At 34.6% G+C, this 20,426-nt stretch overlaps 2 protein-coding genes across 2 annotated transcripts; one reads left to right on the top strand and one right to left on the bottom strand.

Annotated features, from left to right (window-relative positions):
- Positions 1 to 61: 61 nt before the first annotated feature.
- LOC112010969 (putative F-box/kelch-repeat protein At4g22430) lies at positions 62 to 1,683 on the bottom strand. Its single transcript, XM_024043351.2, has one exon. It carries the CDS (start codon positions 1,622 to 1,624, stop codon positions 158 to 160), a length of 1,467 nt encoding a protein of 488 aa, XP_023899119.1. The 5' UTR covers positions 1,625 to 1,683; the 3' UTR covers positions 62 to 157.
- LOC112028063 (asparagine synthetase [glutamine-hydrolyzing] 3) lies at positions 1,623 to 18,298 on the top strand. Its single transcript, XM_065779094.1, has 9 exons — positions 1,623 to 1,678; positions 3,082 to 3,220; positions 3,544 to 3,639; positions 3,723 to 3,864; positions 5,605 to 5,700; positions 6,113 to 6,207; positions 6,452 to 6,613; positions 8,594 to 8,654; positions 17,910 to 18,298. The coding sequence occupies exons 1-8, from the start codon at positions 1,623 to 1,625 to the stop codon at positions 8,609 to 8,611; spliced, it is 804 nt and encodes a 267-aa protein (XP_065635166.1). The 3' UTR covers positions 8,612 to 8,654; positions 17,910 to 18,298.
- Positions 18,299 to 20,426: the final 2,128 nt, after the last annotated feature.

The following is a 20,426-nucleotide window of genomic DNA, read 5'->3' as shown; positions in this document are numbered from 1 at the left end:
ATCAAAAAAAATATACTGACACCCATAAATAGTAACAAAAATAAGTTAAATAGTAACCCAATTGTAAGCTAAAATACTTAAATAAATAACAATGACTAGCAATTCAAATTAACAACTTTCAAACTTCATGTTCAACTTCTTGACACAAACTAGAATGCTATTCAAACTTCAATGGGAGGGGAGGAACTGGTGTTGGCCATGATTGTTGCTGAAGTAGGAAGACAGATTTTGCTTTGTCAACTAAGCGTTGTCGCTGAATTTGGAAGAGAGATTCTGAGTTAAATATGTTTTCCTTCGTATTTTCTAGTTCGATGGCAACTTTCAATACCATCGTTTGCAAGTCCCACATAAGAATGTAATTGCGGAAATTGAAGAAGAAAATTTTATCATCATTTGGGTGGAAAGCTGGCAACAGCATCATCGGCGATAAAGACGCTAAATTCGCAAGATCGGGATATTTTAAAACCATGTCCTTAATATAAACTTTGTGTTTCAGGCACCATCTACCTCCATTATCATAATCCTCCAGTTCCCAAATAGAAAACTTGTCAGCAGTTAGAAATTGGTACCTGTATATCGATGGAGAACCTTGATAGATTATCCGAAGATGCCCTCGAAACACACAAAGAGAGACTGACCAGAATCCATCATGCGGAAAGCTGTTGGGTGTTTCAATATAACCGCATCGTTCTGCATCGTTGAATGGATCGAACACAACAATGCCTTGGAGTCCTCTCTCTGTATAATTCGCCAAATGCATCATCGCATTGCAAGCAACAACACCAGCATTCTTAGATATGTAAGAGTACGGTTTCAATCCCCGTGGTGACAAAGAAACAACTGAGTTGCACCATTCACCAGTGTCGGAAGAAAAAATCTGCATATGTAATTTAGTATTGGGGTGAGTGGGAGGATGAAAGCGTACCACCTTATATCTGTAATGTGCATGGGTTTTACATCCCTGCTCTTCATCACAACTATATGGATCGCATATAAAGCCAACTATAACGTCGTCCAAGTTACTGTTGAAGGGAAGGGGAAGGCGAGGGAGCGTGATCCATTGTTTTGTAAGCGGATTGCAGATGCAATACTCACAAAAACCTGGCTTAAAATTTAAAATAAAGTCTTCCTGAACTTCTCTGTATAGTAACAATAAGTCGTTGAACGATGCTCTGATTATATAGTGATTATCTTTCCTAACTCCTGGTTTGATACAGGGAAGAAAGTTGAGAAAATCATCACCGACGACACAGTCCCCAGAATTATCGGATGGAAAAACCAGGAGGTCCAGGAAATTCTTAGTAGAACTAAAACAATTCTGTAACACAAGAGTAAAAGGGTCTGAGTTCGAGTCTGATGAATTTGATTCACTGAATTGATGGCGGTGGTGAATGAGGCCGTGAACAAAGAAAGGATCGGAAATAAGAGAAAACCAGCGCTTTGAGACGGATTTGAATTGGAAAGCAGATCGACAAGGGAGTCGATAAAAAATCTCCGACAACAGAGCATCAGGTAGTTTGTTGATCAATTCATATAATGGTTCCGATGATTCGGTCGGATTTTCTTTTCTTCTTTTGCGACGTGGGAGCAAAGAAAGGTCTGTGCTTGACTTCGAAAGAGACATGGCTGCGGCAAAAGCAGAGAGATTTGTTGGGGAAGAAGAGAAACAGACGTACCTGTATCTACTCTCTCCACCTCTAGGGTTTGTGTTTATGTGAGTGGGTATAAGTAGGGTCCAGTTCACGGCTGAGATTGATTTAAAATCAATCTATGGCCTAAAATCAGCCACGCCATTTAAAATGAACTTAACAGAGCAATGTGACAAACTTAACGTTAGTTTTCAACGTTTCTTCTGTCGTTCTCACTTTCTCTGTGTCTCTTGTCAAAAATCCATGGCTCCTCTCTTCAGTTTCTCCCTCACTCTCCCTAGCGCTCCGCTCTCTCGACTCCGACTGCGCCTCCACCAGTCTTTCCACCTCCACGCTCTCCATTTCCAAGGGAAATCCTTCTCTTCTCTCTTTCTCTCAAATGGGTTTCTCTTTCTCTGTCCCCTAACGCTCCACTCTCTCAACATCCACGCTTGCTCGGTGCGTCTCCCTCAACCTCGTCGGTCACCGCTGCTAGCATACCCAACTCAGACCGATTAGCAAAAAAAAATCTCACCATCTGAAACCAAACCCCCAAACACTCACGCCTACGAGCCCTTTTTAGAAAGGTAGGGCAAGGGTTGGGGTTTGGAGAGAATCGGGTGTAGAGAGAAAGGTTGATACTTTTGGGTTTGATCTAGGGAGTGAAGTGAGATTGAGAGACAGAGAAAGAGATTTTGGTCAGAAGAAACCACCATCGGAGGTGGTGTTGGGTGGTAGTTGTGATGAGCCATGGTGAGGCTGACTTGGGCTTGTTTCAGAGACCACCGACAGGTAGTTTTCCCTTTTATCTCTCATTTTTTTCATTAATTTTTTTTTAATAAACTCTGTTTGGGTGCTGAGTAAATAACGGTGTCACAATTTTGTTGATTGATTTATTGCTGCTGAATTTAATTCTATTTTCTTTTATTTTTAATGTTTTCGGTTTCTAGCTTTGGAATGGAATTTGCAAATCTATGTTGCCTTATTGAGAAGAACTCTGATTGAATTTGCAAATCTATATAGCTACTAATTATATGAAATCATGGTTTTGATGTTTGGTTCTATTAACACCACATTTTATACGATCACATTTTTCTCAACCAAATTCATTTTTTGTTGATTTGACAATATGCCATTTCTATCATTTCAAGCTCGATACAAACATGCATGCATACATACATATGTAAGCGTTTCCTAATTCTAAGCTCGCCTATATAAAAAGCAATTAACAAAAAGTTAAATAAGCTGACGCAATATCGACGCTCTATTTTACTTTGCCTAACCAAAAATGCAAAATTAACTTCAATTTTGATCGTTGTTATTTTATTCTTTTTGTGGGGAATTTGGGATTCCATGTACATGTTGGCTTTGTTTTTTCGTTTATATGAGAGAAAATGAAATGCCTATAACACTACAGTAATCGTGTTTGTTTTCAATTTATTTGGAAGTGTAGGTTGCGCCATAGAGGTCCTGATTGGAGTGGCTTGCATTGTCATGGAAACTGTTATCTTGCTCATCAACGATTAGCTATCGTAGACCCTACTTCCGGCGATCAGCCACTATACAATGAAGACAAGACCGTTGTTGTCACGGTATTTTCTATATCTATTTTATTTTTTTTTCAATAAATCTAGTGGCACTAGAATTTTCAACAAGTGTTAGGCAATCGAGCTGGTGTCAGTGATGTGCCCATGTGAAAGTAACCAATCACAACTTGCTACCTTAAGAAAGTTGTGAAAAAAATTGTCTTGAATTCTTGATTGTTGTTCTTGGTTTTTTCCCCCTCACATGTATGTACTAGGCATTGAGGATAATTGATAACAAGTTCATATACATAGCATACACAACAAGATTGATATATATATGGACAAAGCTTCATGTTACTCATCTTAGAATTTTGGAACTCTGTCCTTAGGTTAATGGTGAGATATATAACCACAAACAATTGAGAGAGAAGCTGAAGTCTCACCAGTTTCGAACTGGAAGTGACTGTGAAGTGATTGCCCATCTTGTAAGTAATTGAAAACCTTTTCAGATTTTGTGCTCATACTTCTTATTATAAGCAATTGAGAACTTAGCTACTTATCTTTCCAGTATGAAGAGTATGGAGAAGATTTTGTGGACATGTTGGATGGCATGTTCTCCTTTGTTCTTCTTGACACCCGGGACAACAGTTTTATTGCAGCTCGTGATGCTATTGGTATTACCCCACTATATATCGGTTGGGGTCTTGATGGTATGTAACTTCATTTTGGTATGAGGAATGTTCTTTCTCTTGAGATCTAGGTGGATATATATATATATATATATTGAATGACGTAGGGAAGTTTCTAAAGAAGAGCCCTTTGGACTCGTCTCTAGATAGTAAAACCTACGGGCAACTGACCCTACCTGCTAGAACCAATTGCAGAGTAATCTAGGGGTTTCATCCCTAACGGGCTAGATCTAAGTGGAAGATTAAAAGTTGTTGGCTATCATATATTGGTCTCCTTTCCTATCTATAGAGCTGGTATGAGGGATGTCCCAAGCATTATTTAATCTTGCTTGGCTCCCAATATTTAGGTTCCTGTAGATTCTTTCTTAATTTATAATTTTCATTGTTGATATATTAATACTTTTATGCTTATAAAAACCATTCTGGTGCTAGACATTGTTTACATGGCAATGCTGATATCTCGTCTTGTGGTCAATGTTGATCATATATAAGAGCACTAGTATGTTTATTCCTATTTCATTTATATGCCTTTGTGGTTTACTTGTTTTAGTGAAGCCTAAAAGATTTGAGAAGATAAACTATTTTGTTAACGTCAACAAGGGATGGCAAGGAGGTTTTTTTTTTTTTTTTTTTTTTTTTTAAAAAAAAAAAGTAAAAACAAAAGTAGAAAACAAAGGAGGATCAGCACAAATAAATAAATAATTAGAATTCAAAAAAAAGGATCAATGGATAAAAACAAAACACCAAGAAAGATCGACGGATAAAAACAAAAGGCAAAAGTTAGGGTTTTTTTTTACCCTCACATTTTCAGCCGCCTCACTCTCTCTTCCTCATCCTCACCTTCGGGTCTCTCTCTCCCTCACTTCGCCAGCTCTCTTCCTCCCTCAGCCTCGCCTTGCCTCTCCCCTTACCTAGCCGCACATCTCTCTCTCCCTCACCCTCGTATCTCCGCCGCCGCCTCAAGCTCCTCCGCTAGACACTGCCGCCGCCCTACCTTCTCTCATCTCCTCCTCTGCTGCTAGTCCGGTACCTCCTATAGAGCTGGTATGAGGGATGTCCCAAGCATTATTTAATCTTGCTTGGCTCCCAATATTTAGGTTCCTGTAGATTCTTTCTTAATTTATAAATTTCATTGTTGATACATTAATACTTTTATGCTTATAAAAACCATTCTGGTGCTATTGTTTACATGGTAATGTTGATATCTCATCTTGTGGTCAATGTTGATCATATAAGAGCACTAGTATGTTTATTCCTGTTTCATTTATATGCCTTTGTGGTTTACTTGTTTTAGTGAAGCCTAATAGATTTGAGAAGATGAACTACTTTGTTAACGTCAACAAGGGATGGCCAGGAGGTTTTTTTTTTTTTTTTTTGTCTTTGTTTTATTATCTTTCTACTTTGACATTCGTTCCTGTTCTTGATTAATTATGTTTTATATATTATTATATATTTCTTAAGTGTAAATTATAGTAGTTGCAATCTTTGTTGACTTTAATCATTTCTAATAAGTGGGGTATGTTGACATATAAGATGGGCTTGATCATGGGAAAAAACTACAATGCTTCTAAGTTCCCATTTCCTCAGCTTTAGTGAGATCTTAAATTAGTGGTAATTTAAAGTCTACCCAGTTTGGCTCAGTTGATACTTTAACTTTTGTTTTGTACTTCATCTAGAGCTTGCCCTTTAATCTGATATTTTAATTTTCAAAATCTTATTGAGGACCGCATACTTTAATTAATGGTTGATCATATTTTGTAGGATCGGTATGGTTTGCTTCAAAAATGAAGGCTCTGAGTGATGATTGTGAAAGATTCATGTCTTTTCTCCCTGGGCATCTATATTCCAGCAAACAGGGTATACATCCACAGAGCTAGTGAAGAGCAAAGTTCTCTTTTGATTAAATAAAGTATTGGTTGTGCATTCTCAAAGTTGATGGACTAATCTTTGTTATGGGTTGGTCTAAATTCTGAAATCTGTTTTGTATTTGAAGCTCCAATTCATGTTAATGAGGATTATTTTATTAATGCCTTTTATGGAATGTTCCTGAAGTTTTTTCAGAAAATTTATAATCATATTGTTAATGGTCAAAGTTGGTTATGTTTTTTTTTAACAAAAAAAGATTGTGTCTGAAATTTATTTTACAATTTGTTTTTGGTTGTGGGGAACTCAAGACATTATGATTAATTTTAGAAATTTTAAACTTTGTACTTAGATGTGTTAGGTGTTCTATGAACTGTTTATTTTATAATCTGTAACATGTTGACAGGAGCACTTAGAAGATGGTATAACCCACCATGGTTTTCAGAGCAGATACCCCCAACTCCATATGATCCTATACTTCTACGTGAGACCTTTAAGCAGGCATGCTTTGAACTTGTGCTTGTTTAAATTCTAGTGCTATTATTTTTGTTCTTAGCTTGTAGGGCAATTAGTTTATCCTCTTTGAATTTGTGAAATATACCAGTTTAGTTGATCTTATTTTCTTGGTCATCTTGGATGTTACTGATTTTCTATATTAATTGCTTCTTGTGTGCTATTCATACTAAATGAATACTTAGTGTTTTTAACTTCATCCTTCTGGTTTTTTGGTATCAAATTCATTTAGGCTTTGGTAAAGAGACTAATGACAGATGTACCATTTGGTGTACTTTTGTCCGGAGGACTGGACTCCTCTCTTGTTGCTGCAGTGGCTAGCCGCCATATGGTAGAATTAGAAGCTGCTTGTCAGTGGGGATCACAGTTGCACACCTTTTGCATTGGTTTGAAGGTAATAATACTTGGGTTATTATTTTTAGTCCTTCCTCTTTTTTCTTTTTATTCTTTTGTGTCTAGGACGGGCTTTAATGATTCTAGTTACACAAATTTTTAGGTGAGGAAAATAAAATGGAATCTATGAAGATAATTTTGTATGGTGTTTTTTTGATAATTGATTTTGCATGTTGTTTTGTTACCTATTGTTATAAAATTTTTATTTATCTTAAAACTTTTATTAGTGCATGCAGATTTTGATTGCACAATATGTTGATATGAATATATATATGAATTGAATTGATTTTTTTTTTATTTTCAGTTTTCTTTTACAATATTATTACAATTTCCAATTCACATATTTATTGCTATTTCTCTATTTCCAAGTCTTCTTCTACTAGTCACTTTTTTCCTAAAACGGCTCTCTTTTGATTCCTTGCACATTTTTTTTTTAATTATTTCCTAAGGACTATGTTTGTACCTTACATACATCTTTTTTAGTATCAAACACACTATTTTCTTTACTTTAATTTGAATCTGTGTGTGTGTATGTTTGTCTGTGCTTTCCACAAGAATTTCAGTAAAGTTTTACAGTTTGTGGGTCTACCAAGCAAGCTCTCTTGTCTTTTGGTTTACTTGAAGTTCATATTATATAATTAAACTTTACTTTTAATAGAAGAAGAATGATCATGCATCCTTGAGGCAAGTCATTTCGTGCATTTATCTTTTGCTTTTTGACAAGTCAAATTTATTCTAGAGAAAAAAAGTAAAGCCACAAATCGTCAGGGGGCCACAAATCGTTCTGTTACTCCTTTTTTAAATAATGACAGAGGGCCCTTTATACTTTGATTATTGCTTGTTTTGCTTTATATTGAGTTTGTTTGGATGAGTTTAGTTTTACAAAATAAGTAGTGTAAAAGTATAACTGTAACTAGGAAAAGTGATACTTTAAAAGCTGTACATAAGTTGGCTGTGAACATAGCATTACGGTTTGATTTTGCTATTGGTATGTTTTCTTCCCTTTTTCTTCTTGATTTTGTGCTGAGTTTATGGTGAATTATACATGAAGTAGGCTATATCTTTTATACATTTCATAGGTGGACATGAAGTAGTATATTATTTTTATAATGAAGAGTGTTTCTTGTTTATTAGCTGATTAAGATTATTGTTGAGATGTATCTAGTAAAATTTTGTTCATGTTTATTTTTCGTTGGTATTAGTATATTTGAAAGTTATACCATCTTATCTTTTCCCTGTTGTGTTTTTGGATGTATCATGTAAACTACTAGTTGAAAGTGTAATTGTCAACGTAATGTATTTTGTATTATTCATTAAATGCATTGTCATAATCAATGTTGTAGATCATGGACATTGAGCTTAGTTAAATCATTAGATGCAAGGAATTATTGCCTTATATTCTGTTTTGAAATTTGAGTGAAAATTAGGTGTAATAAGAGTATAATATGATGTATTTAGTTGAAAGTATATTGAAATACTTGTGAATTTAGCTCATTTTTGTGCCATTTAAGTATAAATAGTTTGTTGGTATTGTGGTTGCATTTGCTATTGTAAATAATTATAATTAAATATATTTAGTTTGTTGGTTTAATGTGGTATTGTATTTGCTATTGGAAAATATGAATTGTGGTTCATTACAGATGCTATAAAATATGTATTATAGGTACATTTTAGGTGCTATAAAATTAAAAAACAAACGAACTTAAAATTGTATGGGAATATCATGCAATTAAAGAAAGTCATAACTATAGCTAAGGATTATAGTAGTACCCAACAAATTTTTCCTTCTGTGTAGGGAGTCCCAACATCATGGTATCAAATACGACTACCAATAGTTTCAAGGCTAATTTTCAATTGTATATCAAAACTAAAACAAGTCTATACCGTGGTTCACTTGTTACATGGTTTTGGACAGGAATTGACCTAATTTACGTCATTTAAGTTATCATAGTAGTGAGTAATGGTCAGTTCACTTTTGCAGGAGCGACAGCTTGTTTGAAGTTTACCTTCTTTTTGTGGGCAAACACTAGGATTGCTAAAAGGTGAGTAAGATCTGCTTCTTAATTCCCTTAAATTGTAAAATAATGTGTCTACATTACTGCTGTGGTGGGTTTTTGTTTTGAAGCAAGCGGGTGGCTTGCATGGAGAGAAAAGGTGGGTGTATTTTTATATTGGGAGTGTTGTTTGTATAGAATATCTTGGATAGAATATCTTAGGTGTAGTACATTAAATTTTCCAATTGAATTCAAACACTTGGCTGCATTGACCAATAAGATAAGAATAACGTCATCTTTTCCAATAATAATTAAATTCAAAGTGTCTGAATTTAATTGGAGAACGGGAAACCTAATATACTGCACCTAAAGTATACAAGTTTTACCCATTACACACACACACACACTCTTCTAAACATGCATTTTATCATGAAATATGTTATTCATATAAACACTCATCCTATGCTACTGACAGGATCCTACAATCACCCTTGCTTCTCAACAAACAAACAGAACAAAATTTTAAAAAGGTTAACACAATTTTGAGTGTGAAATTTCACCATACAACTTTCATATGTGAATATAATCTAGAAGTGAAAGGCAAGGCTCATTAAAGTAGCAGGAGTGCTAAATTTTGTGTACCACTCTAAACGATACAAAAATCTCAATTGACACAACCAAAAAACCAAATGGTGCTGACTATTCTGAAAGGAGTCCTCAGGTCTACCCACATCGTTGCTTACCTTTGATAAATATAGCAACCGTTTAAGTTACACCAACCTCCAGGAGATGTTCAAGCAATAGCGATTTCTTCCATCTTCAAAACCCAAAACTTTGCTAGAAGATTTAAGTGGGTTTCCAATTATCTTTCCTTCAACAATTCCAGCAAATCTGCCAGAGCAATGAAAGTTATATGAAAAATAGTCAAAGATTAGAACCAGGACACTAATCCATACAACTAATTCAAGTTTTAGAAACATTATTCTCCATCGATAGCAAAAGGAAAATGATGAACAAGAAAAAGGATTCAATTTATTTTGACAAGAAGCAGATGGTCCTCTTTACTCATCAAATTAATTTGGGTTACAAGGAAGTTTTACAAACGGTGACAAAAAGAATGAAGGAAAATCATATGTGCGTTGATTAATTTGGGCTACCCACATGGTTCGCCTTACTATTTTTCCTCCTACCAAATGGACCCTACAATTATGTGTTACATAAAAGATCTGAAAAAAAATGAGAAAGGGGGGACGAGTTTGTGGGGTAGGTTCTTAAAAGGTTTTCTAAAATTAATTGTCTAAACTCACAATAAAACATCCAAACCAGGGTACAATGGTGAATAAAACCTTTACCTACCACCCAACACAAGTAGATACAAAAAAGCTCATTTCTACGCTTCATCCTACCAAACATAATGTAAGAAACCATAAAATCATTTCAAACTTTGTGGCATTGCCTGTGTAGATTCAAGTGAAAACTATGCAGAAGAAGTGAAGAACCGGATGTTAAAAATAAGACAATATAATGCACATTTTAAATACCATGACAAAAAAATTTTCCTATAACAGCAAGATTTGAAAGCTTATGCAACTACCTGCAATAGAGGTAACAAAATGAACATGGCGGCCAAGATTTGAAATGGGCAACATAGTAGAATCATTACCTGCAATATCACTATGCAACTACCTTCTCTAAAAGCTTATGTTGTGAAGGCTTTTCAAGCCTTTTCTTGCAAGGTAAAAAATTAAATTGGCACCTCAAATATGTATATATATATAGATGAACATCATTTCTATACTTATACAAAGAAGGAAAAAAGGAAAATAAATTTCTAGACATGCATTTTAATATATATGATGAATTTCAGACTATAATATTTAGGAGAGCCATTTTTTTTATAAGAATAATTTTATTGAAAAAAAGGCTACATACAAAAAGCACAAAGCAGCCAAAAGAATTACACAAGAAAACAAAAAATTATGTACAATAAGGAAGGGACTATAAACACTGGAATGGAGTCACTAGTTGTGAATCTCCATGCGTGAGACCAATCAAACAAAGTGCCTACAAATGAGGCTAAAACATGCTTCCCTCCCTGTGCTGTCCAAATCCTCAAACATACATCTGTTACACTCCCTCCAAATACTCCACATCAACATAATGGCACCAGGTTCCAAATATTTGAAGAATACTTACCCAACCAGTTCCTCCAACCAAACAAAAGGTCAAGCACTTTCTCAGGTAATACCCAAGAGACCCCAAAAGATCTAAAAGCAAAGCTCCACAATTGATAGCCTTCTTATAAATCCAGTGAGATTCTTTGACTTAAAATAGTAGTATTCACAATTAGCTATCAGCAGAAAGGAGCTACTACCTAATTTATCATGCATCATTAAGCTGTTTGGAAATAAATTTATTTCCATTCAAATGGATTTACTATCATACGCCCTTCAATCCAAACCGCCCCCTCTTCTTTTTGCAACACGACCCCCCCCCCCCCCCTCCCCCCCCCCCTTCTTCTCTTTTCTCAAAAACATCATATATGTGTTAAGAACCTGTTGATTCTTGTTGGTTTATGAAATGCATTATGGCTAACTTCGATAGTAGCTTGACCTCCTAAGAGAATAGAGAGAGATTGAGAAGAAATTGAGAGTCAAAAAGTAGTTGTTTGTTCTTGCTTGAGTGCTTTACAAACAAGACCCAGCCTTATTTTTGGGGATAAGTAATAAGATTTATTGATATCAAAAGGGGACACCCCAGTACACGGAGTGTACAGGGGTCAAATACAAAAATTATAATATGTTAGCCTAACAGCCACTAACTGAACAATTAACTTCTGAATTCAGGTAGATGCTCAATTACTTAACAGCATTAGGCATAACAGTAACATAGTACACATGCTAACAACCTTAGTAACTGCTAAACAACTACTAACATTACAAAAGTAGTACATAATGCTTCCGAGTAATAAAAGTAACACACTTCCAAGTAATAACAGCTCTAGTAATCATGGCAATAACACCAATTAGCGTGCCATTCCCTCAATAGTAAGTATAGTAGCAGCAGCAACCAACTCACTTGAAGCAGGTTCCCTAACAACAACCATGCATCCAAATATTCCATCCACTGCCAACATCAAATTCTTATTGCACACCAGTTGCAATTATTCCAATAATTAACCTAAACTAAAAATATAACTTTTAGAAAATACCCACTAAGAAGATTCTAACCAAAGATAAATACTTTTTTTATTGGTTAGTTACACATGCTTCCAATGGGTATGTACATTGACCATTGATTTATTATACAAACACCATTCTTAAGGTGTTGTACTGTACAAACATTATTTTGTTTACATATCAAAAGGTATGTACGAGGATGTTTTACAAACCTTGTGTTTTTTGGTCTTTGACTATGAATATATTTTGATTGAACCATATACTTCATTTTGATCATATCTATCACAGAGATGATGATTGATGGTGTTTGGCTACAAGTTTTTGCTATTCATAGTGTTATTGTATTATTGAATATGTATTTTTAGGTTTAATATTTAAATTTTTTATTTTTTTAAAAATGTTGTGCTGGTATGTTTGAATTGTTTTATATTTTTTTAATATGTAAATTATTGTAGTGTTATGCTTTTAGAAGGTTTTATAATATTAGAAGTTAATTTTTAATGTTTTATGAATTTTGGTTTAATATATGATATATTTTAAATCAAATTTAAATAAATTATAAAATAAAAAATTAAATGAGATGAGGCTTAGGTACTTGCAAGGATACTAGCAGTTTAGGGGGTTGCTTTTTATTAGTTTTGGGGGTATTTCAGTCAGTCATTACTGCCAGTAGGGTTGTCCACGGGTCCGGCCGGGTCGGTTTTGGCCTTGACCCGAACTTGACCCGCTCAGATTGGGTGGAACAAAAACACACCTGCAATCGACCATTGACCCCCATGGGTCGGGTCGGCCAAGCTCAGGGGAGCAAACTGTCGGGTCGATCGAGTCCGATGATGAGCGACGGCGGGCGGAGAAGAAGTTCTACCTTCGTCAATCTGAGTTGAAGGCGCCAGATTCGAGTAGATCGGAGTTTATCTTCGCCAATCTTAGTAAGAATAGCTGGATTCAACCAAATATCTGAGTCTATCTTCGCCAATCTGAGCGTATCTTCACTGATCTGAGTGAGATCTAACCATATATCACCGGATTTGAGCAAATCTGACGAAGGAGGAGAGTAGATTTTGGTTGGATTTGAGTGAAGGAAGACCAAGGGTGGTCGGATCGGAGCTAAGGAACACCAAAAAGTCGCCTTTTCTAGGAAATTTTGGCATTTTTTTAACATTTGTCGGTCGGATCGAGTGGCTCGGGTTTTAGAGACTGAAACCCGCCACTCGACCCACCGGAGTCGGGTTTTAGAGGATAGGAACCGTCACTGACCACCGAAGGTGTCGGGTATGGCCGTGACGGATCGGGTCCGGTTGGTTTGGCCGAGTCTCTGGGTTGCTTGGACAGCCCTAACTGCCAGTATCCTTGCAAGTACCTACGCCTCATCTCATTTAATTTTTTATTTTATAATTTTTTTAAATTTGATTTAAAATATATCATATATTAAATCAAAATTCATAAAACATTAAAAATTAACTTCTAACATTATAAAACCTTCTAAAAGCATAACACTGCAATAATTTACATATTAAAAAAATATAAAACAATTCAAACATAACAATACAACATTTTTAAAAAATAAAAAATAAAAAATTTAAATATTAAACATACAAATATAAATTCAATAATACAATAACACCATGGATAGCAAAAACTTGTAGCCAAACACCATCAATCATCATCTCTGTTGCCCAAATCAAATCAAAACCCCTAAAAACTCTCAATCTTAGACTCTACTGGGAAATCAAAAGAGAGTGAGAAACCATTCATGCTGAAGTCGTCAGGTGAGAAGCTGCACCGGAGATCTTCCCTTGTGCTCGCTCGGAGCCGAAGCTTCATTTCAAGAAGCAAGGTTTTGCGTTTCTTCATTTTATTTTTTCTTATTTTAATGTGAATATATTGCTGGAAGAGCTGGCTGAAGAGGAAGTCGCTATCCAAACGGGCTCACAACAATCTTGCATTTAGAAGATTTAGATAGCAAAACCCTTAGCCTAGTAGAAGAAGAAGGGTATGTCTTAGGTTTGTAAATTTGAAACGGGGACATGGCTGCTGTTGTTGAACTAATAATATATTCACATTATAATAAGAAAAATAAAATGAAGAAACGCAAAACCTTGCTTCTTGAAATGAAGCTCCGGTTTCGAGTGAGCGCAAAGGAAGATCTCCAGTGCAGCTTCACCCCTGACGGCTTCAGTATGAATGGTTTCTCACTTTCTCTTTTGGTTTCCCAGTGGAGTCTAAGATTGAGGGTTTTTAGGGGTTTTGATTTGATTTGGGCAACAAAGATGATGATTGATGGTGTTTGGCTACAAGTTTTTGCTATCTATGGTGTTATTGTATTATTGAATTTATATTTTTATGTTTAATATTTAAATTTTTTATTTTTTTAAAATGTTGTATTGTTATGTTTGAATTGTTTTATATTTTTTTAATATGTAAATTATTGTAGTGTTATGCTTTTAGAAGGTTTTATAATGTTAGAAGTTAATTTTTAATGTTTTATGAATTTTTGTTTAATATATGATATATTTTAAATAAATTATAAAATAAAAAATTAAATGAGATGAGGCGTGGGTACTTGCAAGGATACTAGCAGTTTAGGGGTTGCTTTTATTAGTTTTGGGGGTATTTCAGTCAGTCATTATTGCCAGTATCCTTGCAAGTACCCACGCCTCATCTCATTCAATTTTTTATTTTATAATTTACTTAAATTTGATTTAAAATATATCATATATTAAACCAAAATTCATAAAACATTAAAAATTAACTTCTAACATTATAAAACCTTCTAAAAGCATAATACTACAATAATTTACATATTAAAAAAATATAAAACAATTCAAACATACCAGCACAACATTTTTTAAAAAATAAAAAATTTAAATATTAAACATAAAAATACATATTCAATAATACAATAACACTATGGATAGCAAAAACCTGTAGCCAAACATCATCAATCATCATCTTTGTGATAGATATGATCAGAATGAAGTATACGATTCAATCAAAATATATCCATAGTCAAAGACCAAAAAGCACAAGGTTTGTAAAACATCCTTGTTCATACCTTTTGATATGTAAACGAAATAATGTTTGTATAGTACACCACCTTAAGAATGGTGTTTGTATAACAAATCAATGGTCAATGTACATACCCATTGGAAGCATGTGTAACTAACAAATAAAAAAACTATTTATCTTTGGTTAGAATCTTCTTAGTGGGTATTTTCTAGAAGTTAGTTTTTTAGTTTAGGTTAATTATTGGAATAATCTCAACTGGTGTGCGTTAAGAATTGATGTTGGCAGTGGATGGAATATTTGGATGCATAGTTGTTGTTAGGAAACCTACTTCGAGTGAGCTGGTTGCTGCTGCTGCTATACTTGCTGTTGAGCTAATGCAAGCTTATTGGTGTTGTTGCCATGATTACTGGAACTGTTATTACTTGAAAGCGTGTTGCTTTTATAGTCGGCAGGTTGATGTAATTCTTGTGTAATGTTAGTAGCTGTTTAGCAGTTACTAAGGTGGTTAGGATGTGTACTATGTTACTGTTATGCCTAATGCTGTTAAGTAATTGAGCATGTGCCTGAATTGGGAAGTTAATTGTTCAGTTAGTGTTTGTTAGGCTAACAGATTATAATTTCTGTATTTGACCCCTGTACACTTCGTGTGCTAGGGTGTCCGTTTTTGACATCCATAAATCTTATTACTTACAAAAAAAAAAAAAAAAAAAAAAATTGTTAGTTAGGAGATCAATGGTACTCGAGCAGCCTAGTTTAATAAGGCTGGCTCTTGTTTGTAAAGCACTCAAGCGAGAACAGATAACTTCTTTTTGACTCTCAATCTCTCTCTATTCTCTTAGGACGTCAAGCTACCATTGAAGTTAGCCATTATGCATTTCATAAACCAACAAGAACCAACAGGTTCTTAACACATATTTGATGTTTTTGAGAAAAGAGAAGGGGGGGGGGGTTTGTGGCAAAAAGAAGAGGGGTGGTTGGATTGATGGGTGTATGATAGTAAATCCATTTGAATGGAAATAAATTTATTTCCAGATAGCTTGAATGATGCAAGATAAATTAGGTGTGGCTCCTTTTTGCTCATAGCTAATTGTGAATGCTACTATTTTAAATCAGAGAATCTCACTGGATTTATAGGAAGGATATCAATTGTGGGGCTTTACTTTTAGATCTTTTGGGGTCATTGGTCTCAAGCATGGGGATTCACGACTAGTGACTCCATTCTTGTGTTTCTAGTCTCTTTCTTATTGTACATAATTTTTTGTTTTCTTGTGTAATTCTTTTGGCTGCTTTGTGCTTTTTGTATGTAGCATTTTTTTCAATAAAATTATTCATATAAAAAAAATGGATCTCCTAAATATTACAATTTGAAATTCATCATATATATTAAAATGCCTGTCTAAAAATTTATTTTCCTTTCTTCCTTCTTTATGTAAGTATAGAAATGATGTTTATCTATATATATATATATATACACACACACACACATATTTGAGGTGCCAATTGCATTTTTTACCTTGGAAGAAAAGGCTTGAAAAGCCTTCACGACATAAGGTTTTAGAGAAGGTAGTTGCATAGTGATATTGCAGGTAATGATTCTACTATGTTGCCCCATTTCAATCTTGCCTGCCATGTTCGCTTTGTTACCTCTGTTCATCTGCTTTAATATATATTGCTGATATTGGAGAATTTTTGTCTTGGTATTTATAATGTGCATTATATTGTCTAATTTTTAACATCTGTTTCTTCACTTCTTCTGTATAGTTTTCACGTGAATCTACACAGGCAATGCCACAATGTTGAAATGATTTTATGGTTTCTTACATTATGTTTGGTAGGATTAAGCGTAGAAATGAGATTTTTTGTATCTACTTGTGTTGGGTGGTAGGTAAAGGCTTTGTTCACCATTTTACCTTGGTTTGGATGTTTTATTGTGAGTTCAAGCAATCAATTTTAGAAAGCCTTTTAAAAACCCACCCCACAAACTCCTCCCCCCTTTTTCATTTTTTCAGATCTTTTATGTAACACATAATTGTAGGGTCCATTTGGTAGGAGGAGAAATAGTAAGGCGAACCATGTGGGTAGCCTAAATTAATCAACGCAGATATGATTTTTCTTCATTCTTTTTGTCACCGTTTGTAAAACTTCCTTGTTGCCCAAATTATTTTGATGAGCAAAGAGGACCGTCTGCTTCTTGTCAAAATAAACTGAATCCTCTTTCTTGTTCATCACTTTTCTTTTGGTATCGATGGAGAATAATGTTTCTAAAACTAGAATTAGTTGTATGGATTAGTGTCCTGGTTCTACTCTTTGACTATTTTTCATATAACTTTCATTGCTCTGGCAGATTTACTGGAATTGTTGAAGGAAAGATAATTGGAAACCCACTTAAATCTTCTAGCAAAGTTTTTGGATTTGAAGATGGAAGAAATTGTTATTGCTTAAATATCTCCTAGAGCTTGATGTAACTTCAACGGTTGCTATATTTATCAAAAGAATGCACTTATGTGGGTAGACATGAGGACTCCTTTTAGAATAGTCAGCACCATTTGGTTTTTTGGTTGTCTATTGAGATTTTTGTATCCTTTAGAGTGGTACACAAAATTTAGCACTTCTGCTACTTTAATGAGCCTTGCCTTTCACTTCTATATTATATTCACATATATGAAAGTTGTATGGTGAAATTTCACCCTCAAAATTGTGTTAACTTATTTAAAATTTTGTCCTGTTTGTTTGTTGAGAAGCAAGGGTTCATGTTAGATCCTGTCATGGATCTTGTCATTAGCATAGGAAGAGTGTTCTATGAATAACATATTTCATGATATATGTGTATATATATATATATATAATGGGTAAAACTTGTATAATTTAGATGCTGTATATTAGGTTTCCCGTTCTCCGATTAAATTCGGACACTTTTTGAATTTAATTATTATTGGAAAAGATGACGTCATTCTTATTTTATTGGTCAATGCAACCAAGTATTTGAATTCAATTGAAAAATTTAATGTACTGCACGTAAGATATTCTAAGTTTACTTATATATTATAGATATAAAAATGACAACACATCTTTGCACTATTATTTATTCTCCAAAGACCTCTTTTGCCTCTTTCAGGCCACCAACAAAAATGTAATGGAGGATCTTAAGACTCAGGGAAAGCAATGGGGGAAGGATACATTGTCATAGGTTGTAATAGTTGATTATAGATTTATAGTGTTTTTTTGTGTGCGCTTTCATGGTTCAGATGGCTGTAATACCTGTTTCCCACAGCCTCTTGTATTGAATTCATCACACCCAGTCAAATGGTGTGATTCTTGCTCTATTTTTATGCCCTAAATTGGTCTTGCTTATGCTGGAAGGAAGCTATTGATATGGCCTTTATGGTTGAACTGTTCTTTCTAGGAATGCAACTTTCTGAAAATTCAAAATGTGAGGACGCGTATGGAGAAGATGTTATGTATAGCTGGTTAATTATTCAGTATGCAAGTTTGCCATTCCCTTTTTATGTTGCTAGTGAATTTCTCACTTAGTGTCCATTTGACATGATTAATTTTACCAACTTATTTTGGTCATTTTTAAGTTTTGGGGGTATTTTGGTCATTTTAACATTTCGGGGCTATTTTGGTCATTTTTTGGATTTTAGAGGTATTTTGGTAATTTCTTAGGTTTAGGAAGGTATTTTGCTCATTTTATAGTTTTAGGGGCATATTTTTGTCATTTTTAGGTTTCGAGATTATTTTCGTCAATTTTTAGGGATTTTTAGGCTTCAGGGTTGTTTTGGTCATCTTTTAGGTTCCAATGGGTATTTTGGTCATTTTAAGGTTTCAAGGTTATATCGATCAATTTTTAGGTTTTGGGGTTATTTTGGCATTTTTTTAGGTTTCGAGAGTATTTTGATCATTTTTTAGGTTTCGAGGGGTATTTTGATCATTTTTTGGATTTCAGGAGTATTTTGGTCATTTTTAGATTTCGGGAGTATCTTGGTCATCTTTTAAGCTTTAGGGGAATTTTGGTCATTTTTTGGATTTCAGGGGTATTTTGATAATTATTAGGTTTTTGGGGTATTTTGGTTATTTTTTGGGTTTTAGGGGTATTTTGGTCTGTTTTTTTGTTTTTTTTTGGTTTCAGGGGATATTTTGGTAATTCTTAGGTGTTGGGGGTATTTTGGTCATTTCATAGTTTTGAGGGTATTTTGGTCATTTTTTGGGTTTCTAGGGAATAGAGTGATCCTATCCCAGCGCTTTTCGAATCGCTATAATAGCTGGACCCTATTCTAGCGCTTCAAAAAGCGCTAGGACAGGTTTCTCTCCATAAGGGAATGGAGTTATTCTAGAAAGCGCTGGGATAGGTCTCTCTGCATTACATATTTGATGTTTTTGAGAAAAGAGAAGGGGGGTGGGGGTTGTTGGATTGAAGGGTCCACCTATTCCAGCCCTTTGAAAAGCGTCGGGATAGGATCACTCCATTCTCTTGAAACCCAAAAAATGACCAAAATACCCGTAAAACCTGAAAATTACCAAAATACCCCTGAAATCTAAAAAATGACTAAAATACCCCCGAAACCTATAAGATGATCGAAATATCCCCAAAACCCAACAAAATGACAAAAATAACCCCAAAACCTACAAAATGACCAAAATACTCTCGAAATCCAAAAAATGACCAAAATACCCTTGAAACATAAAAAACCGGCTAAAGTACTCCCTTGAAACCAATAAAATGACCAAAATACCCCCAAAACTTAAAAATTACCAAAATGCCCCCAAAACCTAAAAATTACGAAAATACCCTTGAAATCCAAAAAAGACCAAAATACTCCCGAACCTAAAAATGACCAAAATACTCCAGAAACTAAAAAATTACCAAAATAATCAAAATCCTACAAAATGACCAAGAATATCCTGGAACCCAAAAATTGACCAAAATACTCCTGAAACCTAAAAATGACCAAAATACTCCCCAAAACCCATAAAATGTCCAAAATATCTTTGAAACCTAAAAATTACCGAAATACCTCTAGTCATTTTATAGTTTTAGGGGGGGTATTCCAGTGCTTTCTGGGGCTTTCCCAGCAGATTTCTCACACAATCACTACAGTTTAAGTATTTAACAGTAACCAAATTTCTTTCTAAATACCAAAAAAGGAAGAAAAAAAAAACTGGATTTGATGTCCAGCGTTGATGTTAACGCCAAAAGCCAACCTGTACACATACCCACACCAAACCACCGCAACCCCATACTCATGCCCAAACCCAACCACCGCTTAGCTATCAAAATCCACTTCGGAAGCCCAATCCCAAGTATCAATGTGAAGATCTAGCTTTGAAAGAAAACAAAAGCTATGAGAAATCAATTGGTTTTTTTCCCCCTACCAGACAAACAATTCCTTCTTGATGTACGAACTCACTTACTCTATTTTAACTCACTCACTCAAATCTCAAGTATTAGAATTGAAATTAGTGTCCTCACTTAGGAGCCTACATATTGCAATTAACAATGCATTATTGGGATCTACTATAAACGAAAAAAGAAAAGTGAAATTAGGTAATGCGTCCCTTAAGATTGTGAGAAGACTAATAGCCTTCCCATTCTTGAGATTTTGCATAAGAAGTCTAAGGGGGCGTTTGGTTT

The sequence above is a fragment of the Quercus suber genome, unplaced genomic scaffold (assembly GCF_002906115.3).
Source record: "Quercus suber isolate HL8 unplaced genomic scaffold, Cork oak 2.0 scaffold_198, whole genome shotgun sequence".
NCBI lineage: Eukaryota > Viridiplantae > Streptophyta > Magnoliopsida > Fagales > Fagaceae > Quercus > Quercus suber.
This window is presented reverse-complemented; position numbering and strand designations above follow the sequence as displayed.

Coding starts and splice junctions, on each gene's coding strand:
- LOC112010969 (XM_024043351.2), bottom strand. CDS start 1,624: ATGTCTCTTTCGAAGTCAAGCACAGACCTTTCTTTGCTCCCACGTCGC.
- LOC112028063 (XM_065779094.1), top strand. CDS start 1,623: ATGGCTGCGGCAAAAGCAGAGAGATTTGTTGGGGAAGAAGAGAAACAG. Junction 3,865..5,604: donor TATCGGTTGGGGTCTTGATG/GTATGTAACTTC, acceptor CATATTTTGTAG/GATCGGTATGGTTTGCTTCA. Junction 5,701..6,112: donor TCTATATTCCAGCAAACAGG/GTATACATCCAC, acceptor ACATGTTGACAG/GAGCACTTAGAAGATGGTAT.